Source organism: Hemiscyllium ocellatum, chromosome 7 (genome assembly GCF_020745735.1).
Source record: "Hemiscyllium ocellatum isolate sHemOce1 chromosome 7, sHemOce1.pat.X.cur, whole genome shotgun sequence".
NCBI classification, from domain to species: domain Eukaryota; kingdom Metazoa; phylum Chordata; class Chondrichthyes; order Orectolobiformes; family Hemiscylliidae; genus Hemiscyllium; species Hemiscyllium ocellatum.
The window spans coordinates 94623999-94649466 of NC_083407.1; the positions used below are offsets into that span (position 1 = coordinate 94623999).

The window sequence follows — 25468 nt, forward strand, 5'->3', positions numbered from 1 at the left end:
CCTGCTGTTTAATAAAATTACGGCTGATTTGATTATGGCTTAATGCCACTTTCCTCCACATTTCCCACAACATGCAACTCCCTTGTTTTTCAAAAATCCGTCTATGGCAGCTTTACTAATATTCGATGATTCAGGCTACAATGCCATTGTAAATTTCAAAGACCAATATTGCTCTGAAAGAAGAAACTCATTGCCGTCTCAGCTATGCAACTGTTTATTCTGAAACTGTTCCTCCAGCTTTAGGTTCTCTATAAGAAGAGAAACATTATCTCAGCATCTCGCTGTTTAGCCCCTTCAGTATGATTCAATAAGAGCACCTCTCTAAACCCCAGGAAATACAGAATCAGACTGCCCTGACAATTAAATTTTTTTAGCCAGTAAATCTCTTTAAGCTGACTCCAATGTAAGTATTTTCTTCCTTTCATTAGGAGACTAAAACTATTGAAGTATTCGAGATGCAGTCTCAACAATGCTTTGCATAGTGGTTTCCATATTTTTACACTCAATACTCCTTGCAATAAAAGGGTAATTTTTCATTTGCCTTCCTAATTAATGGCTGCACCTACATGCTAACCCTTTGTGTTTCATGATTAAGGACAACTATATCCCTCTGCAGCTCAGCATTCTGCAGTCTCTCTCCTTGGAAATAATATACTGCTTTTCAATTCATCTTACCCACAGTTCACAGTTTTCCTCACTATATTCCAGCTGGCAAGTGTTTGCACACTCACTAAACCAATCTATGACCCTTTGCAGACTTCTTGGGTCTTCCTCACAATTATGTTCCCACTTCGCTTGGTATCCACAGCAAATCTGTCTACAGGACCCCCAATCTCTTCCTCCAAGGCGGTAACGTAGATTGTAAACAGCTGAAACTCCAGTACTAAGCCTTCTAAAACCAAACTAGTCACAGTTTGATGATCTGGAAATGGCCAGTTATCCTGACTCTCCCAGACAAACGCAAAGTGCTCCAGATGCTGGATATCTGAAACATCTGGACTCTTCTCTTTCGTGTACTTCGACAGTAGGAGGTAGCACATCAATGTGATAGACATTTCAGAACGGGTAGATATAGATAGTTACCACTCTGTTACCACTGGAATAGCCATTTACCGAAGGTTACTCGGACAGAAAGGAACTGCTAAAATCAACACAGGAAACATACTGTTTCAATACTATTGGATATCGAAGAGAAAGACAGATACCATAATTGTTTAAATTTAAGTCCACTTTTCACAATGATGCCCAACAGACAATGGGGGCTTTCTAACAATCTCTAAGCTCCAGAGACAATGATCTCACTAGCTCATCTGCTGCAAGTCGCCCCAGGAATAAACACAATGTTATGTGACCTGAGTGGCATCACTGAGAGTTCAAATGCCTTTCAGCAGGGGAAATGTCATTGCAAATCCATCAGCAGAGGTCAGCAATGATTAACCACAGTAATTGCAGAACTCCCACTGTAACTCTCAGATGGAATGTAAGAATGCAGGAAATAGGAGCTGTAATAAGCCACTCTGCTTCTGGAGCCTACTTCATCATTTAACAAGATCATGGCTGATCTTCTACCTTAACTCTCCCTCCTCACTCTATCCCCATCATCCCTGGATTCCCTTAGAATCCAAAACTAAACCAACAGCTATTTTTAACAAAGCCAATGATTGAGCATTCACTGATCTCCAGAACCGAGAGTTCTACAGAGAGTCATGGAGATGTACAGCATGGAAACTGACCCTCGACCCAACTCACCCATGCCGACTAGATATCCTGACCTAATCTCGTCCCAGTTGCTAGCACTTGACCTATTTCCATCTAAACCCTTCCTATTCATATACCCATCCGGATGCCTTTTAAATGCTGTAATTGTACCAGCTTCCACCATTTCCTCTGGCAGCTCATTCCATACACGTACCACCCTCTTTTTTTAATAGATATTTTTATTGAAAAAGAAAATTTTTAAGATTTTTTACAAAATTACAAAAACAATACACTAATCTAATCTAATCTAATCTAGTGTATTATTCCACTTTGCAATATAATAACGACACCAATATGAGGTTTAAAAAGCCTAACTTCTAATCTATTCTACAAAAAAACCAAAACATAAAAAAAAATCATACATTACTGACAATAAACAAAAGGAGAAAAGACAACAAATAAGTAAATAAATAACTAAATACATATTCAAAATAGATTTATATCAAGTCATAACAAAACCCATATTTATACGGGATTCCTCCTCTCAGAACCAGCCGGAACCATTACCACAGCTAAGCAAAGGCCCTGAACAATATATCTGTGTCAATGTAGTTCAAAACGGGCTGCCATGTTCTATAAAATAACTCCTTTTTCTGGTGCACTATATTTGTAAGGAAGTTAAGGGGGATATATTCCAATACTATCCTGTGCCAGTTTGAAAGCCTGGGGAACCTTCAGATACCCAATTCACTAAAATATTTTTCCTCGCACAAAAGCAAAGGATAGTGGATAATTTCCTCCTGTATACATCCAAAGAGGGGAAATTTGAGGAGTGCAAGAGTAGAGACACTGGGTCCAACCCAATCTCTGTACCCAAAATCTTTGTCAAGGCATTCGCTACTCTATCCCAATGCCTGCGGATCTTATGGCATGTCCACAGGCAAAGCGTGAGAGTGCAGACTTCGATTTTGCAGTTAGGACACATTGGGGACGTTCCTGCCTTGAACTTTGCGAGTCATTCAGGTGCCATGTGAGCCCTGTGAAGTATCTTCAATTGAGTAGGCTGAGTTCTGTTACAGGCATTGGGATAGAGTAGCGAATGCCTTGACAAAGAAAAATATTTTAGTGAATTGGGTATCTGAAGGTTCCCCAGGTGTTGGGAGGCCTCCCCTTACTTGCAGAAGCTGCAGCTTTTTAATTTGATAGGGACTGTCTATGACTCTAAATAAAGGAGCTGAGCCAGCCGTAGAGCTTACACAGCGCCTGTCTCGGTAGCATCAAGGGGAGCATTCTCACAGGATATAGAAGAAAAGGTAGAATATTCATTTTAACTAGGGCTTTTCGAGCTAGCCAAGATATCGGGAGATCCTCCCAGCATTGAGCATCCTGTCTTATTTTCTCGAATATGTGTGTACAATTGGCTTTATACAGCTGACCAAATGCCGAAGTAATAAAGATATCGAAGTACAGAAAATCTTCTCGAGACCACATAAAGGGAAAACAAGATCCATACGGAAAATTGGATATCCTGGCAAGTTCTCCCAACAGCATGGCCTCTGATTTCACAAAATTGATTTTGTAGCCTGAGAACATATCAAATAAATTGACCAGATGAATTAGGCGGGGCACAGATGGCAAAGGATCACTTAAGAAAAGGAGCATATTATCCACATAGAGAGTAATTTTGTGCTTGCCCGATCTAACCTCCAGAGCCATTATGTAAGGGTCAGTTTGTATAGCTTCCGCTCACGGCTCAATCACTCGCGTAAATAATAATGCTGAGAGAGGACATCCCTGGTGACAGCCTCTGCCAATGTTAAAGCTATCCAAACTTAAACCACTGCTTTGGGATCACTATATAATACTGAAACCCATTTAGTAAAGACTTCTCCAACACCAAACTGTTCCAACGTATAAAAGAGATAATAGACAATAGGTGCAGGAGTAGGCCATTCTACCCGATCGAATGCCTTCTCTGCATCTAGGGAGACAACTGATCCCGGTACCGCTCCCTGCTGGCAGGCTTGTGTTATATTTAAGAAACTTCTAATGTTATTAGTTGATCTGCGACCCTGGTCCTTTTTTATAATGAATGATAAAACCCTCTCCACTGTTAATGCTAACATTATTGAAAGAATTTTAAAATCCACATTTAACAAGGATATCGGTCTGTACGAAGAGCAGCCATCTGGGGCCTTTCCCTTCTTAAGAATGAGAGAAATATTTGCTTCTCTCAGAGAAGGCGGGAGGCAGTCCTGACTATGTGAATAATTATACATATTTATAAGTGGCCTGACCAATTCCCCTATAAAGTCTTTATAGAACTCAGCCTGGAATCCGTCTGGTCAGGGCGTTTTGTCACTCTGAAGCTGCCTAACAGCCTCCTGTACTTCCTGGATTGTCAGGGGGCCATTCAAGAGCGACATCTGCTCAGAGGTTAGGCCTGGGAGGGCCAGATTTTTAAAGAAAGACTCCATCTTCCACGTTCTATTCTCACAGTCCTGCGACTCATACAATTCAAAATAGAACTTTCTAAAGGCTGCATTGATCTTTTTATGATTACAAGTCAGGGTACCAGCACTCTCTCTAGTAGACGTAATGGCTTGGGGAGCCTTTTTCTTTCTGGCAAGGCTTGTCACCATGTTCAAATAGTGTCTGCATTGCGAATAATATCTCCCTCTTTGCTGTTTGAGTAAGTGCAGTATTCAAAGTTGCCCTAAGGGCTGTGATCTGCTGTAGCTTAGTAATGGACGGCCTATTGGCATATGCAGTTTCAGCTGCCTTCAGGTGAGCCTTGAGCAGATGCTGGTGCTCTCCATTTTGTCTTTTCCGGGTCGCAGAATATGAGATAACCAAGCCTCGCGAGTAATCCTTACCAGTCTTCCACATCGACAAAGGGTTACTGGCCGTGCCTGAGTTGATATCTCAGAAGGTTTTAAATTCCTGTGAAAAATATTTTATGAACTTGCTATCCTTCAAGAGGAAAGGGTCCATATGCCAATATCAGGAACTTATCTCATCATCACTAGTCTTAACCTCCATATATACTGCAGTATGGTCAGAAATAGTTATATTACCCATTTTACAGGACAGTATCGAGTTCAAAAGGATCAAGGGGACAAAACACATGTCGATTCTGGTAAGGCACTTGTGTGGGTTAGAATAAAAAGGAAAGTCTCTACCCTCAGGATAAAGACACCTCCACACATCTACCAGCCCCAGCTCCCTATTCAGCTCCACCCAACTTCCTAGATCTCAAAGGTATGCCCTCAGAACTCCTAGGTATCCTGTCTGTCTCTGGGTCAATTATACAATTAAAATCACCCCCTACAACTGTATGACGGACCCCGAAAGCCAACAACTTAGAGAACACTTCCATTACAAATTTAAAAGGGTGTGCCGGAGGGCAATAACGATTCAAAATCCCGTATTCCTCTCCATTTATTAGGGCTTTAATCAATATGTACCATCTAGACTCATCTTTTATCTGGCTTAGCATTTGGAAGGGAAGATTATTCTGGATAAGAATGGCTATTCCCCTACTTTTTGAGCTGAAAGCTGAAAAGAACACCTCGCCAAACCCATCCTGTTGTACCTTTGAGTGCTCCTTATCAAGTAGATGTGTCTCCTGTAAAAAAGGTACAACAACCCTTTCTTTTTTAAGACTTAGTAATATCTTTTTCCTTTTGATTGGCGAGTGGCTCCCCTTGACATTCCAGGTGCACCACCTAAACGAATGGCTAGCCATGATCGTCCCGAAACCCCCCAGGAGGAAGAACCCCAGCCAAAAGACATTGAATAAAGACCAAAAACAATTCACATATGAAAAAACTCTTTAAAACAGTTAAATCAAAACAACTCAGATTCTGGATTCACCGCTCCAGAGCCTGGACCTGACCCACAGATAACTCAGCAGCAGACCAGCAGACTCCAAGGCCGCAGCCCGTTGCTCCACTCCCCCACCCCCCCCCCCGACTGTCAGGGGGGGTCCTGTCTGCTGCGAACTGTGAGAGCCTTTGCCCTTAGTCATTCTAAAAAGCACAAACTGTTAAAGTTTGATGCAAATAGGCCAAGGGTGGTGGGCAAAAACTGCTTTAAGTAATTTAGCAGGTGAGGTGAGGGTGGGCACCCCACTTTGCCTGAGTCTTGGGCAGAACTCTGCAGACTCACACCTACTGGGTCGCCACCATTTTGTATCTCCCTTAGGTCTCTTTTATTTCTTTCCCCTGTCACTCTAAACCTATGCCCTCTAGTTCTGAACTCCCCACCTCAGGGAGAAGATCTTCTCTATTTACCCTATCCATGCCTCTCATGATTTTATAAACCTCTATAAGGTCACCCCTCAGCCTCCAATGCTCCAGGGAAAACAGCCCTAGCCTATTCAACTTCTCTCTATAACACAAGCCCTGCAATGCTGGCAACATCCTTGTAAGTCTTTTCTGAACCCTTTCAAGCTTCTGAATGAAGAACTTTCTCATCATCTCAGTCCGAAGCAGACGACACCCTTATCATCTCTGCTGTTGAAGGGACAATGATTTTGCCACCCTTTGTTACTCTAGGAACCATACACCTCAGACATCAACAGAACGATTTCAACAAAACAGATAACGGGTTTGTTGAAAATTGTGGTGCTGGAAAAGCACAGCAGGTCAGGCAACATCCGAGGAGCAGGAGAGTCGATGTTTCGGGCATAAGCCATTCATGAGGACCATTTCTTTGATGTCTGAGGAGCCTCAACAGTCTCATGCAATGCCATCTCACAAATAAACTTATTTTATTTCGATCACAAAAACTGTGATGCGAACCACAAGGTGCTGTGTGAGAAAAGGCAAGTGTGGTGTTTAAAGAGACATGTTGATCAAGAAACCAAGGACAACTCTCTGCTGTTAAAACATAGAAACTAGGAGTAGGAGTAGCTCATTCAGCCCTGTGCACCTTCTCCACTACTCAATATGATCATGGTTGATCCTCTTTTGCAATGTCTTATTTCCCCCTTTCTCCCCATACCTCTTGATGCCTTTCAAATCTAAAAATTCATCTCTTTCTTGAAAATATCCAGTGACCTGACCACCACAGCCTTCTGTGGAAGTGAAATCTACAGGTTCACTATCCTCTGAGTGGAAAAACGTTTCCTCATCTCAGTCCTAAATCTGTATCCTGAGACTGCCCCCTGGTCCCAGATTCTACAGCCAGGGAGAATGTGCTCAGCATTTTTAATCTGTCAGCCCTGTTAGAATTTTATATGTTTCAATCAGATCCCATCTCATCCTTCTGACTACTAGTGAATACACGCACAGTTGAACCAATCTCTCCTCGTCGGACAGTCCTGTCAAGCCCCTTATCAGCCTCATGACCCCTCCCCACCCCCCGCTGCACTCCCTCTGTGGCAAGTATATCCTTTCTCAGGTAGAAGACCCAAAATTGCACAGAGTACATCAGATGTGGTTCCACCAAGGCCCTGTACAACTGCAGCAAGACATCCCTACTTCTGAATGCAAATCCCCCTCACAATGAAGGCCAATATACTATTTGTCTTTCCAATCGCCCATCTACTTTCATTGGCTGCAGTACATGGACACCCAGATACCTTCGTACATCCACACTTCGCAAAATATCACCTTTTAAATAATAATCTTCCTTTCTGTTTTCCATACCAAAGGATATAACTTCACATTTCACCATATCTGCCATGTGTTTGACATTCATTCGACTTGTCAAAATCAGCTTGAAGCCTCTTCACACCCTTCTCACAATTCACAATCCCCACAGCAAATTTGGAAATGTTGCATTTGGTTCCTTGATCCAGGTCATTTATTTATATCATGAATAGCTAGGGTCCAAATACTAATCCTTGCGGTATCCCACTACTCAATGCCTGCCATTCTCTGTTTCCTGCCTGTCGACAAATTCAGGACGTATGTCAATGTATTATCCACTATCCCATGTACTTTATTTTGCCCACTAACCTCTGATCAGTGGCCTTCTGAAAATTGACTACTTATCCTATCTGCCTCTTCAAAAAAACACTTCTTTAAACCGTACTAGAGGATTGTTAATGATCAGATGCAACAGTACCACAGGCAAACTGGACCTCAGTTCACCGCCTGACTGAGGTTTGACTGCACTATACTGAAATACCAAACGTAGTCATGGATTCAAGTGCTGAAATGCAGTTTAATTACCCCCATTGCTCACTGATCCAAGAAGAGAGCACTTAATGCAGTCAAAACAAACTGGTTTAGTGCTTCAATTCCGTGACCTTTCAATGCTCTACAGACACTGTGAGACCTGTTTAGTATTTCCAGTATTCATTGTATGTTGCTTTTGTATGACAAACTGGAACTGCTAAAAAGACAAAAGCAAGTAAAAAGAGACAAAATATACTGGAAACAACGTGTGGGTTTTAAGAACTGAAGAATAGATTCCATTATTTCACTTGACTGTTTGGCTTCAGAGATTCTGTAAAAATATATTCAAATCACTTACTTTCTGCTGAAGTTGCATTTAGCAAAAGCCTTTCTAGCGAGTGAGAACACAAACATAAAACCAGTCACTACCATGTTAAATAATTGAAATCAGTAACCTACCAAGAAACCAGATGAATTATCCAACAAACAGCGAAACCTACAGACAAAATTTCTCTCGAGAAATGACGTGTGTTCTGGTGGTAATTGTTCAGGGTTGTAGCAAATTACAGCTGTTGAGGTAGCTTTCTCACCTGAAAACAATGTTGGAAAACAAAGAACAAATTAAACTGCCACATTAATGACACAGAGGCATGGCTGGAGGATGACACAAACTGCGGCCCGAACATTGCAGGACATGCCATTTAGAGAGGATGGGAAGCTAGGAAAATGTTACAGGGGCCAGGGCAGGGATGGCTATGCTAATTAATGATAGTCTCAGCACAATACAGAAAGATGATCGAAGTTCAGGACACCAGGTTGGAGAAGCTGTTTGGTTAGAGTTGAGACATTACACTGTCACGCTATTGCTTCTGGAGGTATTGTACAGGCTCCTTCACAGTAACTATGTGGTAGGATGGAGTTAAACACAAGAAATAGTGGGAGCCTGTCAGAAAGGCACAGCAATTATCATGGGGATTTTCATCTACATGTAGACTAGATAAACCAGACGAACAAAACAAGCCTCAGACAAGTTCAGAAAACACTTTGGAGATATTTTCTTAGAACTGCACATTCTGGAACCAACCAAAGAGCAGACCATAACAGACCTGGTATTGTCCAATGTAATAGGATTAATGAATAGCGAAGACACTCTGAGGGAGCAACAATCACAATGTGGCTGAATTTTACATTCAGTTTGAGAGACAGCATATTGGATCCAAAGTTAATATTTTAAACTTAAGTAAGAACTTGTATAAGTGCAAGGAAGTCGAGCTAGCTCAGTTAACTGGCATGTTGGATTAGAGGTTAGTACAGCAGACACAAACAGCGGACATTGAAGGGGGGCATTTCAGATTACATACGATAGAGACATTCCACTGACTAAGAAAAATTCCAAGGAGAGGACTCACCATTGATGGTTAGCACAAAAAAAGGTGAAATCTAATATTAAACTCAAAGAAAAAGAACTTAATTGTTCAAATGTTGATGGTGATGAGCTGGTTCAGGACTGATGGACTCTCTTCAAGCTATATCTTTCTGTTTTTTCCATTATTCTTAAATTATTCAAAATGGCACCCTATCATGGCGACAAATGAACGCTTTTCACTCTATTTTATTGTATTCTTACTGTAAAATACACGTGACGATAAAATCAAAATCAGGTAGCTGACAGATCATAGGAATGGGCAGAATATGCTTTAAAAAACAAAATTTGGCTAACAGATTATTAACTTGGAGAAAAAAAAATGACAAGTGAAAGACATTGGAAATATAAAAAAAAGATAGCTGCAGTTAGTACAGATATATTAAAAAGAGTGAACAAATTGAGAGTCCGATAGAAAGTGAATCCAGGGAATTAATGATGGAAAACAAAATGTTGGCAGGTGAACAGGTATTTTGCATTTTCTTCCCTGGAGAGGATACAAGTAAATCCCCAAGATGGGTAGGAGGAACTCAAAAGTTAGTCACCAGGGAAGTGTTACTGAGCAAACTGATGGAGCGGTGGGCTGCCAACTCCTCGGGATCCTGATGGATTTCACCCTAGTTTCTTAAAAGACGTAGGCAATGAAATAATTATATACTGATATTAATTTTACAAAGTTTTGTAGGTTCAGGGGAGGTTCCATCACATTGAACAACAACAAATGTAGCTCTTTTACTCCATATGGGAGCGAGACAGAAAGCAGAAAATGACAGGCTAGTTAGGTAAACATTGATGATGTCGAAGTTGTCAGAAAGGCAAAAACACGGAACCTGTTATTCAAGACAATAAATGAGGGCACTTAGAAAAATTCAAAGTAATCAGGCAGCGTGAGCAGGATTTCGTAAACTGAAAGTAATAACTAAACAAGTTTTTGGAATCTGTGAAGAAGTAATACAAACTCTGGATAAAGGGAAATTAGTGGTCGTATTGTGCTTACATTTTGAGAATGCATTGGTAAAGGTGCTCCGTTGGAAGTTATTGTGGGAAATAAAGGCTCATAATGAAAAGGGGTGCAGTGATAGAAATTCTCTAATTAACCTGCTCAGGGATGTTATAACACACCTCTGGAGCAGATGAGATTTGTGCCTGGGTCTCTGAGCTCAGAGGTAGGGACACTACCACTGCACCAGAAGAACCTTTAAACTTGCAGGGATGGAAGAATAGTGTGCTTATCAATAACAGACCGCAGACAGAAGGAGGCATTTTTGAATAGCAATTTGCAATGCATGGTGTTGCACTGTAATTAGCCCATGGCTACTACTCCTGAGAAGAGCAGGTGTGAGCATCAGGTAGATGTTAGAACTGGGTTTTGGTCTTCCCACAATGAAATAGGCCACTGACAAAATGCCACCAAGTCTTGTCGCTCTCCACTGAGGCACTGAAATGTTCCCACTACTAACTGGGATGTGGTGGAACTGCAGAGGTTAGAGATATGACCCTTTAGTTGTGGAATCACTTAGCTCTGCTTATGGCAGGCTGCTTCCATTGTTGAGCTTGTAACTTTACCAGGTTGACACTTTGGCTTGACAGTAATGCTTTATAAACCCAAACCTGAATGCTGTCCAGGTCTTGCTGAGGGAAGATACAGACTAACTGCCTTTTACTTTAGTAAATTTGTCTGGCCAATTCAACTTTTGGGAAAAGGTCCAAATATCAAAATCAATGGCTAATTTTCCCTCACCCAGTAAACCTTTTTGCTCGCATCTTAATGATATTTAATTGAAAGATGTGCAAATGTGTTATGACATGGGGTAAACCCTCCTGCTTAATTTAAACCAGCAACACAGAAACGATTTCTCCCGTGCAGTAATCTGTGAAAATCTGAGAGGCCAAGAGCTATTTAAAGTAAAAACTAACAACTTTATTTCTTTAAGTATAACACAGAAAAATTAACAACTATTTACAATGCCTTCCTCTAACTTTAATTTTTACTTTCCCTTCTATAATAATTGTCTGATAAAACCCCCGATTAAGATTTACTGAAAAATTCAAATTTTAAAACCAGCCAGCAGTTAAATCTTCTCATTATATCTTCCTCTGTAGAGTTGCTCTCCTGGTCTGTGTTGACGCTTTTCTCTGTGCAATCTCCTTCCCTTGACAGGTACCTCTCAGAGAGTTCTGACTCGCAGCCTACATCTGTTGGCCTTTTGGCAGTCCTCCCTCAACTGTTCAATTTTTCCCAGTCTTATACCCCCAAAGCATCGGATTGTGTCAGTGGCATTTAATATTGTCAATTTACTAAACTCAAACTTGAATGGAGTTTGATATTTTTTGGGAGTATAATTTAAACTGATTGGCCTAACACAAATTTGTTTTTTTCTCCAGGCAACCAGCTACCTTAGCTGCTGGACCAAAAGGTTACATTATATCTTTTTGGAACTCTTGATGCTGTGAGGTAGTTCTGCTTGCTTTTAACTTTTTTAAAGGCACAGTACACTTTGCACCTTCATAACACATTGACATTGACCTTGCATGCAGAATGTTTCTAATTGTGACACACTGACAGGTGACAGCATTTTGAGTGATAAAAGGGCACATCCATTTGTTTTAAACAATGGTTCATCAGCAAGGTGAGATAATAACATGGAAGCATTTTAAGGGTTAAATATTTGTTGAAATTACTAATTCCCCAGAAGCCCATTCCTTACAAATATATCAGTGAGACAGAAAATGCAGCAGTTATAACATTTTACCACAAGTACAAACATTTCATGTTAGTTTTTCCTATTATTTAATCTTATCCCACCCTCCCCTGATTTACTCCACCTTCACTGATTCTGTTCAGTTCCTTGTGCTGGTTCGGTGGCTGTATTGCTCAACCAATATTCGACAGCCAAGACTCCTATTACTGAAGCACTGAGTTCAAGTCCAATCATCGCTGATTAAGAATTCGGAAAGGAGTTTACATCAAAATCTGGGAATTACAAGGTGGCATTGATAAAAGTGGCCATGAAACTGTCAGATTGCCGACACACCCCAACCGATTCCGTGATGGCATTTTGGGATGGGATGGGACATCTGCAGATCCACTCACCTGGTCAATGTGAGATCAATCCCACACCAAGTTGGGAGGATTGTCTCAGGCCCCCCTGAAGTGGATTATTAAGCCATTTCGCTTCAGGAGAAAGTCCATTCAAAATGGACAATAAACACCAGCATTACCCTATATCCAAAGACTGAACCTTTAAAAATTATTGACATTCCCTTCTCATTTGTTCTAACTCATCCCACCTCGATCCTCTGCTCCTCCCCAAAGCTCTTAGCACTAAAACCACAGCATTGACTAATTTCCATTTTGTTAGCTTATCTTCAACTTTCTAACCTTGATCCCATTTTGCAACATGAGTCTCAACTGCCTTAGAGAGGGTCTTAAAAGATGGAAGAAATGGGTGAGAGGAAAGGTTCTCCACTTGCCTGTTAGAGCATCCCCTGCTTTGCTGATGCTGGGAGGGTTCAATGCCCAGTGGAGATTTCGGCGTATTTCCTGCTGGTCTTCTGTATGAATCAGCTCATACACACTTTGGTGCATGACATCAGTCTGACAATAGAAAATACATCAAATCCTTCAGATTCACCAAACAGATTTGGCACTGAGTCATTATTAAATGTTAGAAAAAAGGGGCAGTAGATAATTTGGCACCTCAGACCTGTTCAGCCATTCAGTAAGCTCATGCCTGACCTTCGATGTTAACTTCATCTTCCTGTCTGATCCCTGTGCCCCTTAATTCCCTTACTGCTCAAACATCTGCAATTCTCCATTTTAACTATACTCAATGGCTGAGCATTCACAGCTCGTAAGGCTAGAGAATTCCAAAAGAAATTTGTCTCTATCTCAGTCCAAAATGGCTACCCTCTCACCTTAGCCTGAGATTGTGACTGCAAGTTCTAGATTCTCCAGCCAGGAGAAACAGCCTCTTGGTACTTAATCTTGAAGAATTTTATACACTTCAATGAGATCACCACTCACACTTGCAAGATCCAAAGAGTATGGGGCCCATCAAACCCTCATCATAGGATAGCCCTCCCATCCCAAGAATCAAACCACTCCCTTCTCAATGCCCAGATGGCCCACATTACAAAGTTGCTCAAAATACTTTCACCCTGGAAAGGAGCCTGGAGAGCCACAGATACTTTCATGAACTCCACACCATGTACACACAACGTAATGGTATCTTTTTGAAACAATTTACATTCTGAGGCTGTTAAACAAGGAGGAATGGTTTGCTAACACTGTCCAAAATATTTGTAACACCCTCCATTTCAACTCAGCAAGTACCCTAACTCAGCAATCTGAATCCAATTATTTGTCAGTGAAATCCTTTGGATTAACAATAATGGGAATTCCTAAGATGTTTGAGTAGGCATGTGATGGGTGCCCTATTTAATGGGAAAACAGTTTAAGTGGACTTTGATCTCTCTTTTCCTGTGGCATGTGTACAACCACCATATTCTAATACATATGGCAAATAAAAATAACAGCAAACTTTTCCACTCGGATGCTATTTTCAGGGGAAATTTGAGCTCATTGAATCCAACAGTGCAGAAACAGGCCCTTTGGCCCAACACCAACCCTCTGAAGGGTAATGAAGGGCTCTGGCCCGAAACGTCGAATTTCCTGTTCCTTGGATGCTGCCTGACCTGCTGTGCTTTAACCAGCAACACATTTTCAGCTCTGAAGGGTAACCCAACTAAACCCATTCCCCTATATTTACCCCTGACTAATGCACCTACCCGACACATCCTGAATACGATGGGCAATTTAACATGGCCAATTCACCTAACCTGCACATCTTTGGACTGTGGGAGGAAACCCACTCAGACACAGGGAGAATGTGCAAACTCCACACTGACAGTCGCCCGAGGCTGGAATTGAACCTGAGCCCCTGGCGTGGTAAGGCAGCAGTGCTAACCACTGTGCCACTGTGCCATCCCCAAAGTAGGGATTCTACATTCTACTGGAATCAGGTCTTTACAAACATGAAGGAAAATTAAGGTTAAACAAGGCACAAAGGTATCGAGTTAAAGCCGAAAGATCAAACCTCATTAAAGCTACTTCTCACTCTCTCTATGAGGTGTCTTTTTAACAAAGGGGCCCTTTGCTCCAGGGAGGTTCTGCATGACAGCTTCAGCCCCTGCTCAGGCACTACCCGAGCTCCCCTGCTCAGGAACTACCCGAGCTCCCCTGATCAGGCACTACCCGAGCTCCCCTGATCAGGCACTACCCGAGCTCCCCTGCTCAGGCACTACCCGAGCTCCCCCTACTCAGGAACTACCCGAGCTCCCCTGCTCAGGAACTACCCGAGCTCCCCTGCTCAGGCACTACCCAAGCCCCCCTGATCAGGCACTACCCGAGCTCCCCTGATCAGGCACTACCCGAGCTCCCCTGATCAGGCACTACCCGAGCCCCCCTGATCAGGCACTACCCGAGCTCCCCTGCACAGGCACTACCCGAGCTCCTCCTACTCAGGAACTACCCGAGCTCCCCTGCACAGGCACTACCCAAGCTCCCCTGCACAGGCACTACCCAAGCTCCCCTGCACAGGCACTACCCGAGCTCCCCCTGCTCAGGCACTACCTGAGCTCCCCCTGATCAGGCACTACCCGAGCCCCCCTGCTCAGGAACTACCCGAGCTCCCCTGCTCAGGCACTACCCGAGCTCCCCTGATCAGGCACTACCCGAGCTCCCTTGATCAGGCACTACCCGAGCTCTCAAGCTCCCCTGCTTGGGCACTGCTCAGGCTTCCCTGCTTAAGCAGAGCTTGATCCCCCCTGCTCGGGGACTGCTTGAGTTCCTCTGCTGATGTAGTACTCGTGCTCCCCTGCTTGGGTACTGCTCGAGCACCCCTGCTCAGGGATTGCTCGAGTTGCCTTTCTCAGGGACTGCTTGAATTCCCTTGCTTAGGCACTACTCGTGCTCCCCTGCTCGGGCGCTGCTCGAGCTCCCCTGCTCGGTGCCCTCTGACACAGTCACCACCTGCTGTTGGAGGTCCTGTTACACCGTTACAAAGGCATGGAATTCCTGCAGCCTCAAACACTGCTGGGGGAGTGAACCCCCATCCACCCGCATTAAAAACTCCACCCCACGTCATCGGGACAAGTTCTTCAGCAGATTCAGAACAGGATGAACAGCCTTGTTCTCTTTTCTCCACGGGGTAAAAGATCTGATGGTGCCCTTTAAAATTATGACTGACTGGATACAGAGAGAAGGGATCAATTCGAAATGAAGAAGATTGCTTGAGGCCACCAACATAAAACCGGCACCAAGATGCCCAGTAAGAAATAAATTATTTTCCCAGAGAGCAATAAAAAGGTGAACCTCACTACCATAGTGAGTTTTCAAACTTAATAGAACAGAGGCATTTAAGGGGAAACGAAACAAGCACATAAGGGAGAAGGATTCGAGGATTATTTATGATGATAGATTTAGATGAGGAAAGATGGAAGGGGGGCCGACAGAACCAACACTAGCACTGAATGGTTGGGCCAAATGGCCTATCACGGTACTGCATACTCTATATATTCCTACGTAATAATCAGGTTGGGCTATTGATGCCTAAAATCCATATACTGACAGCGTGAATATTATCCCAACACTGTTTGGGTTTTGTAGGGTGCAAAAGAACCTTCAAAGGTTAAAGATTGAAAACAGAGTGAAATCCCTTCATACCACCACAATAATTTAATGAGAAGAAAAATAATGGCAATTGCTTCCTCCTGGGATTAATTAACCTAGCAACCGATCAATCCTGAAGCCTATACTGCTCTTCAGTGGAATCGTGGCAGCCAGTGTTGCACTCTTGGATGCACTGTATTACAGATGAGTTAATAAACTGAGGCCTTGCCTGCCCTGCTCAGGTAGACATAGAACATTGCAGGGCACATTCTTCCTGATCAGTACTTATCACTCAATCAACATCGCAAATTATCTGTTGGCATTATCATCTGCTGTTTTGTAGAAGCTTGCTGTACACAAACCTGTTCCTGCTTTACAACCGTTGAGATACTTCAAAAGTTCATCATTGGTTGTAAAGAGCTTTTTGAAGTCCAGAGATCGCTACAGCAATGTGAGTCTGTCTTTCACTGTGTTGACTGTGAGCACTGTCAGCATCAACATGGACAGAATAAGCAGGAAGTGCCACTCCTCAGCCAGGTTCACCATTTCATTGCAAAATGCAGTACCTCAGGGAGACTGCTGGCTTGGTTTTTATCCCACTCGCTTTGAGGGGCTTGCAAAATAAGGTTGAAGATCCTGGGGCTGGAAGAGTCAGAGGACCGGAGGGATGTGTGCACCAGAATGACCTTTAATCATTCTGATTTTCCATAATCACAAAAGGGGGTAGGTGAGGGTGAGCTTTTGAAAAGAAGTCCAGCTGCTGAGACAGTGAGTGTGAATTCAGTCATACAGCTGTACAGCATTGAAACAGACCCTTCGTCCAACCAGTCCATGATAACCATAATCCCTAACTAAACTAATCCCATCTGCCCGTGCTTGGCCCATATCCCTCCAAACATTTCCTATTCATGTACTTATCCAAATGTCGAGTCCACAAGTGTAGAGAAAATTTCACAACAACAAACCAAGGACCATTAGATTCAGAAGTCTAATGGCATGCTCAGCAAAGAGACCTTGGAGTGCAGGTTCATAGCTCCTTGAAAGTAGAGTCGCAGGTCGATAGGATAGTGAAGAAGGCATTTGGTATACTTTCCTTTATTGGTCAGAGTACTGAGTACAGGAGTTGGGAGGTCATGTTGCAGCTGTACAAGACATTGGTTAGGCCACTGTTGGAATATCGCATGCAATTCTGGTCTCCTTCCTATTGGAAGGATGTTGTGAAACTTGAAAGAGTTCAGAAAAGATTTACAAGGATGTTGCCTGGGTTGGAGGATTTGAGCTATAGGAAGAGGCTGAATAGGCTGGGGCTGTTTTCCCTGGAGCATTGGAGGCTGAGGGGTGACCTTATAGAGGTTTATAAAATCATGAGGGACATGGATAGGATAAATAGACAAGGGTTTTTCCTTGGGGTTGGGGAGTCCAGAACTAGAGGGCACAGGTTTAGGGTGAGAGGAGAAAGATATAAAAGAGACCTAAGGGGTAACTTCTTCATGTAGAGAGTGGTACGTGTATGGAATGAGCTGCCAGCGGAAGATTAGAAGCTGGTACAATTACAACATTTAAAAGGTATCTGGATGGATATATGAATAGGAAGGACTTAGAGTGATATGGGCCGGGTGCTGGCAAATGGGACTAGATTAGGTTAGGGTATCTGGTCGGCATGGACGAAGGGTCTGTTTCCGTGCTGTACATCTCCATGACATTATTTTACAATAATGTTACTTCGTAAAAATGTGTTCACGAGTTGTGGGTGGCTCTGTCTAGGCCACCATCTATTGCCGATCCCTCATTGCCTGATGATAGTTAAGAGTCAATCACTATGAGTCTGAAAACACATCTAAGCCAGACCAGGTAAGGATGGCAGATTTCCTTCCCTAAAGGATATTAATGACAAAATGAGGTTTTGCAACAATGAGAGTTGTCAGATCGTTGCTGTTCGGCAAGCATTTTATCCAGATTTGTTTTTATTTAATGTATTCAAATTCCACCATCTGCCATGGGGGGAGTCATGTCCTCAGAATCTTAGCCTGGGGTTCCAGATGACTAGACAAGTTAGTTTAAAAGGATTCCACCACCTCCCTTTAATGCAATTTGTTACAAAAAGCTCTGCTTCTTGTTTATGTGAACCATATGTAGAGCCACAAAATGATGAGCCTGATTTATACAGTCATACAGCATAGAAACAGACCCTTCAGTCCAACTCGTCCATGCCAACCAGATATCCTAACCTAATCTAGTCCCATTTGCCAGCATTTGACCCATATCTCTCTAAACCCTTCCTATTCATATACCTATCCCGATGCCTTTTAGGTGTTTTAATTGTACCAGCCTCCACCACTTCCTCTGACATCTCATTTCATACACTCTACACCCTCTTCATGAGAAAGCTACCCCCCCCCCCCACCCTCAGGTCACTTTTAAATCTTTCCCCTCTCACCTTAAAACTTATGCCCTCTAGTTTTGGATTTCCCCCACCCTTGCTTATTTACCCTACCCACGCTCCTCATGATTTTGTAAACCTCCATCAGGTCACCCCTCAGCCTCTGACGCCACACCCCAGGTTTTCTATCCCTGATGTTTGTTAAGGATTTTGAGGTAACACAACTTTCCCGAGGCACTGGTGAGATTTACCGGAGAGGTTTAAACTATCCATGTCATTCATCAAAGTAAGAGCCCCTGAAACGAGGATGCAGTGACCAGACATTCAAAAGTCAAGTCCTGATAGGCTTGAGCGAGCAGGTTTCTGGTAATTGACATGTCAGGCAACCAATGGCAAAAGTTTGGGGGGGGGGGAAGAAGGGGTGTGGGAGGGGTAGGAAGAAGTTGAGGGTCAGAGTTCATGGAATGACATCTCCTGGAGTGTGCACAGCCCGAGTTTGGGACCCTATCTATCCCCTATAATTGATGACAAGTGGCAGTGAACTGGACAGAATGCGGACTGAAGACAATGGCCGGGTGGCAGGGGCAGGTTCTGGGGTCTTGTGCCTGTGTGCATCAACACAGAGTGGAAGGAAGCGAGGGAGGGGGTTTGAAGCAGAGGTAACTTTATGTGGCATTTCTATCCATGAGATATCTTCCACTACAACAGTTACACAGTCGGCATCCGGGAGACAGTCAGATCGTTCATCATTTCAGTTTCACATGAAGGAAAACGTTGGTGTTGAAGTGAAATACTAAGCCCAATAACAGGATGTGACCATGGAGAAGTTTACAGAGTGGCACATTGGAACAAATACAGGCAAAAACATCAAGGTAAAAAGTTTAAAGTGTTAAGAAACGCAAAGTAATTTCAGCTCGCGTCCCTGTCAATGGGTGCACTCAGAGCTCCTTTGAACAATAAACTATAGATCAACAGCAAATACATCTGTGTCATGTTCCTGCCAGCGTGCAAACTTCATCATGATGGACTGAAACTTAAAGATCAAGTGAATATACCTCATACCAAACATGGTCAGCTTACCCAGATCCTAAACCACTTAACTGGCTAAGAACCAGAGCTTTGCCTGCATTTAGCTTCTGCGTTGTAGCTAATTTTTTTAACCATTGAATAGAACCCACTTGTCTTTTAACAACAAGATTCAAATCCTTCAATGTCAAGCTGAACAACAGACTTCCTGTGCCTGACCTATTTGTACTTGTCAGTTAGTGGGTGCAACAGAGACATGAATTGTTAATCGCCTCTCTACTCTTGCCTTTCATGGAACGTGAACATGTACTATGCATTATCGTGACCAAACTAACTGGATATTTTACTCCTGCTTGTTGATTCTACTCTTTAAAAGGATATAGCTGTCTCCACAATCCCTGACATGTCTGCACATTTGGAGTGTGGACGAACCCTTAGCCTCCAGAAGAAATTGGCGAATTCTTAAATTGGATCAAACGACATATCAGCAAGATTTTGCAATATTTGGGGCATGACATTGAGAGCAGATCCCCTTTCTTAGCGAATTTGAAAATGTAATGAAGTCAGACCTTTTGTCGTAAAGTATCATCGCTGGTCCTTTGAAAATTCCTTTTTTTTATTTCAAAGTGATTTCTTGCTGGTGTGGTAAGCATTAACGATGCAGACGCACAACTAATTGGACTGCACCATCAGATTAAACTGATGTATCCAAGAAATAACTCCGTTGGCAGTTCAGGTGTAATTACACTTGCCTGGACGTATGTTCGAGAATAAAGGATCCACTCAGTGAAAGGCTTCCTTGCTGGAACCCAACTCAATCTGGCCTCAAACACAGAGAGCCACGATGAGCCCTAACAATGTGGACAATGAGGCAGCTGCAGGAGCTTCTCTGGGGTCGTAAAGCCCCAGCTATAAGACATGTCCAGCTGGATTAGCCTGGTCAGTAGCTACCCGTAGCCCTGAAGCCCCAGTGTTGAGCAGTGGCCTTCCCAACAGCAGTACTCCCCCCAACCTCTCCCTCCGAACATCAAAAATCATTGCTCTTCCTGGCTAAAGACTGACTTTTGCCTTTTGAGTCAGTTCTTGTCCTACTCTGGATGAAGGCAAGACACAGGGCCTAAAATGCTCTCTCCAAGATGTTAGCCTGAGGGGAAGTCCTAATGTGCTGCAGCAAGGCAAAGGGAATGATGGGTAGCAAAACAATGGAGCTTTCACCACATGACTTGCCCCATTCTCTACCCACTGAGCTTTTAGATATGAATTTTTAGATCTAAAAGGCAACGACATGCATACAGAGATAGCAGGAAAAGAGCATTGAAACTGAAGGTCAGTCATGATCAGATTGAATGACAAAACAGGCTCAAAGAGCCGACTGGTCTCCTCGCTTTGAGCTTCTATTAGATGTCTAACACATCCATCCTGGTGATGCACTGCCTCCTATCACCAACTGGAAAACAAAAAGACTCCTTTGCCAATTCAGTGCTGCTTGACTGCCTTTCCTTCCCCATTTACAATAGTTATAAACATAGCACAGAGAAATTTTCAAAAAAAAACAAATGCCAGAGAGAACTCCTTTCTTAACGGGCCTTTGACTTTTCTTCAGGGCTGCATAATCTAGCGTCCTGGGAATTGGGTCTTCAAATATCACAGACTCCAGGTCAATCCTGGAGGGTTGTCAACACTAAAGGGAACCTCACCAGTAAACAATCTCAGTTTGCTTAAAGAGTTTCCAGGGGTAATTCGAGAAACACAGCAGACGTTCATTCCAAAGAAAAGAAACAGACTAAGGGGGGATGAGGCAACCATGGCTGACAAGGAAAAACAGGGACGGTACAAAAGCAAAAGAAAAGGAAAAGATGAAGATTAACAGGAAGGCAAAGGATTGGGAAGCCAGATGCACTATACCCCAGAGTTCTGAAGGAGATCATAGAATCCCTACAGTGTGAAAGCAGGCCATTGAGCCCATCAAGTACGCACTTACTCTCCAGATAGCATCCCACTCTGACCCACCACCCCTGCCCTCGAACCCTGCATTTTCTTTGGTTAATCCACCTAACCTGCACATCCCTGGACAGCATGGGGCAATTTCCCATGGCCAATCTACCTAACCTGCACATCTTTGGACTTTGGGAGGAAACCGGAGCACCCGGAGAAAAGACACACAGACACAAGAAGAATGTGCAAACCCCCCACACACATACCACCTCAGGCTGCCTGCTCCCCCGCTCCGTCCCCATTCACCTACTCCCACCATCCCTCCTTCACACTCACACACACACACACCGTCTCAGGCTCCCTGCTCCCACTCTTGCCACAGGCCGTGCATGACACTACCCAGAATTTGTGTGGCGTGGACATTACTTGCCACTTGTCAGCCCAAGCCTGGATATCATCTCTCTCTTGTTACACTTGAACATGAATTACTTTAGTCCAGGACTCAAAGGTATTCTTCTTTAAAGTCTGTGAGGTTACCCACCTCAACTGACCTCCCTCTTTAAGTTAAAAGGTTGAGGGGTGACCTTATCGAGGCTTATAAAACTTTGAGGGGCATGCATGGAGCAAATAGATAAGGTCTTTTCCCCACAGTAGAGGAGTCCAAAACTAGAGGACATAGATTTATGGTGAGAGGGAAAAGATTTAAAAGGGATCTAAGGAGTAACCTTTTAAGGCAGAGGATGGTGTGCGTATAGAATGAGCTGCCAGAGGAAGTGGGAGAGGCTGGTACAATTACAGCATTTAAAAGGCATCCGGATGGGTATATGAAAGGTTTAGAGGGATATACGCCAAGTGCTGGCAAATGGGACTAGATTAATTTAGGATATCTGGTTGGCATGGACAAGTTGGAGCAAAGGGTCTGTTACATGCTGTACATCTCTAAGGCTCAATAACAGAAGTTTCTGTGATTTTTATTTACTGACCTGGTGAAAGCCCAGATAATCCTGAATTGTATGGGAAACATAGAAAATAAGTCCGTCTGCTGTGATGACCAGGACAAACCCATTCAGAGCCTGGAAGAAAAAGCAATATGGAAATTAATACTAGTCACCAATGCAATGTGAGAGTGAAAATCCAGGTAACACGTCAGAAGGTGCACATTAATCAATGGTTTGAACAATACAAATGAAAACCTTGAGAGTACAGCAGATTCAGCAACTGCATTATGTCAATCTGAGATATTTCCTTAACATTGGTAAACCCTCCATCAGTGTTGGATTTAGACAATGGGTCTGGTGTACTCTGGGTAGCTGAATCACTTAATCTAAAAGACAGTATTTGCAAGCCAGCAGTTTAATGTAAATCTTTGATTAATCCACTTATTTTTATTCAATGCTGGTCATTAGGGATTCGTAATACAGTATAATATCACATGGGTGGATTGCAAAGTCAAAGTAGAAACTGAATGAGGTGAGGAGAAGAGGACACGAGCTATGGGCAAGAGACTAACACTAAGGACCACGGATAATAACCTGTACAAAAGAGTGCACAAGGATTACTTGATCACTGGGAGCAAAGCAAGAACAGAGCAAAAGCTGATTAATCAACTGAACCGAAATCCTTACATGACACCAATCCCTGAGTTTGATTCCTGATTTTGTAATTAACCAGTGCCTGAAGCTACCCTCATAGGGAGGGAATGATTACAGCCAATCCTGCAGAAAGGAGTGGCACAGTAGCTATCACTGCTACCTCACTGCACCAGGGACCTGGGTTCAATCCCAGCCTTGGGTGACTGTCTGTGTGAAGTTTGCATGTTCTTTGTGTGGGCTTCATCCCACAGTCCAAAGATGTGCAGATTAGGTGGACTGGTTGTGCTATAGTGCCCAGGGATGTACAGGCTAGGTGGATGAGCCATGGTAAGTGGAGGGTTACAGAGATAGGGTAAGAATGTGGGTTAGGGTGGGATACTTTTGAGACTTGATATGGGCTTAATGGCCTGCTTTCACACTGTAACAGGTTCTATGTTTCTGTGACTTAATTTTGGCATCTACGTGCTTGACATAATCTGTGGTTTTGATCAAAACCAACAGCCTGGTGATGCATTGAGAGTTTTTGATGCATTTTTAATTGAGAGTTTTTGTTTGCTGGTTTAGAAACATAAAGACTGAAAATGTGTTGCTGGTTAAAGCACAGCAGGTTAGGCAGCATCCAATGAACAGGAAATTCGACGTTTCGGGCCAGAGCCCTTCATCCTGATGAAGGGCTCTGGCCCGAAACGTCAAATTTCCTGTTCCTTGGATGCTGCCTAACCTGCTGTGCTTTAACCAGCAACACATTTTCAGCTGTGATCTCCAGCATCTGCAGACCTCATTTTTTACCCTTAGAAACATAAAGACCCACAATTATACGATCGCCATTTCAGAGATGTACAGACAGGTCACTTAGGTTCCAATTTAACAATTAACTTTAAACCATGACTAGTAACTTCAACACAGGGACCAAAACATGTGTCTTCCTATAAGATTCTTAAAAGACAGAACGGAGTGGATGCTGGGGGGATGACTTCCTTGGTGGAGAGTCACAAATTAGGCTCACACTCTGAGGATAAATGGATGGTCATTTAGGGCTAAGGCAAATATTGTCTGAGGGTCTGAAAAGGTTAATTTTTTTGAAAAGTGTGAATTATGTCATACACTGTGAGGATGTCAGACATCACACAGAAAATAGATCTTGCGTAGATTCCTAGAGAAACAGATATGATTCAGTGATACATATGTAGTTTGCAATAACTACTAGCTGTTAACTTTATTTGGTATCTCTACCAGCTACACGCAGGAGGTAGAATGCCTCCATCCTGAACCTGTACAACAGCATGGAGAAATTTCCTGACTCAGAGAGTTTGGGCGGCACGGTGGCACAGCGCCTGAGACCCGGGTTCAATTCCCGACTCAGGCGACTGACTGTGTGGAGTTTGCACGTTCTCCCCTTGTCTGTGTGGGTTTCCTCCGGGTGCTCCGGTTTCCTCCCACAGTCCAAAGATGTGCAGGTCAGGTGAATTGGCCAAGCTAAATTGCCCGTAGTGTTAGGCAAGGGGTAAATGTAGGGGTATGGGTGGGTTGCGTGTCGGTGTGGACTTGTTGGGCCGAAGGGCCTGTTTCCACACTGTAAGTAATCTAATCTAAAAAGTGTTTTGAGTTGTCTCTCCCATGGGACTTTGAAAGCACTTCTGCTGAGTATCTTCAAGAATAGAATTTAAAGATTTTTGAATAGTAAGGAAATCAAGGAATACAAAAATAGTGCCCCAAATGTATGTTGTGATGATGCTACTCCTTTGACAAGGTTATGTTGTCCTTGGTTTCTTTTTCAGAGGGGTCATAAAAGCAGAAGCATTGATATGTCTGGGTTTATTTACATGAAGAAGCTTTTAAGTATTTTTCTAAAACACTTGTACAATGAAAGGGAGTGACCAGTTCTCCCAGCTCAGCTTTCCTCTGGTTTGTTTTGTTTGCAGCTGCTGGTCAGGTTTTAGCCGGGAACCCAGAGAAGCTCCTGATCCGAAGAAGCAGCTCCATGCTGATCCTCTCTCTCCCTCTGACATCTCTTCTGTAAGAATCTGTGTTTGATTTTACCTTTTTTTTCCCAAGGGGGTATTGATGGGATGTTGCAAGCATTTGGAACAGCATCATCAAGTTGTGTTTTTGTGTCGATTGGATTTTCAGATAGGTTATGTTATTCCATATTCTGTTCTCTTTTGTTCTCTTGTAAATAAATTCTGTTTTGTTTAAAGCTAAGTGGTTGAGCCAGCTGCATCACCATTGGAATATTGACTCTACATCTGCTTAAAACAACTAGAAAAGTTAGGTCTGGGCGACCTTCTTAAAATGTTTTGAGGGGGTCTGGCCTGGTCCATAACAATGTTCATATAATTTTGTACAAGTAAGAGATGCCTTTGGTTTGTTTAGATAGAGTCCAATCTGATGTTTGTTTGTTTCCTTGATATGCTACCAAACTGCATTTGTTACCAACTATATTTTTATGAACAAAATATATGAGGAATAAAGAAAAGCCAGGTAATATTTTGAAGAGATAATATTTACATGCATTTGATGCACCAGGGGGGTCCAATAATTGAACAGATCCCCATTTAACTTCAACAGGAAGACCTCAGTCTTTCCCCACTGTGCCATGGCAACAGTCACTCC

At 43.0% G+C, this 25468-nt stretch overlaps 1 protein-coding gene across 1 annotated transcript in view; it reads right to left on the reverse strand.

Annotated features, from left to right (window-relative positions):
• Nucleotides 1–25468, reverse strand: part of ahr1b (aryl hydrocarbon receptor 1b) — a 162220-nt gene that overhangs the window by 32295 nt on the left and 104457 nt on the right. The window contains exons 4-6 of the mRNA XM_060827514.1: nt 22247–22336; nt 12724–12847; nt 8286–8416 (exon numbers count right to left, since the gene is read on the reverse strand). Coding sequence (XP_060683497.1) covers nt 8286–8416; nt 12724–12847; nt 22247–22336 — 345 coding nt within the window. The remainder of the gene's footprint in view (nt 1–8285; nt 8417–12723; nt 12848–22246; nt 22337–25468) is intronic.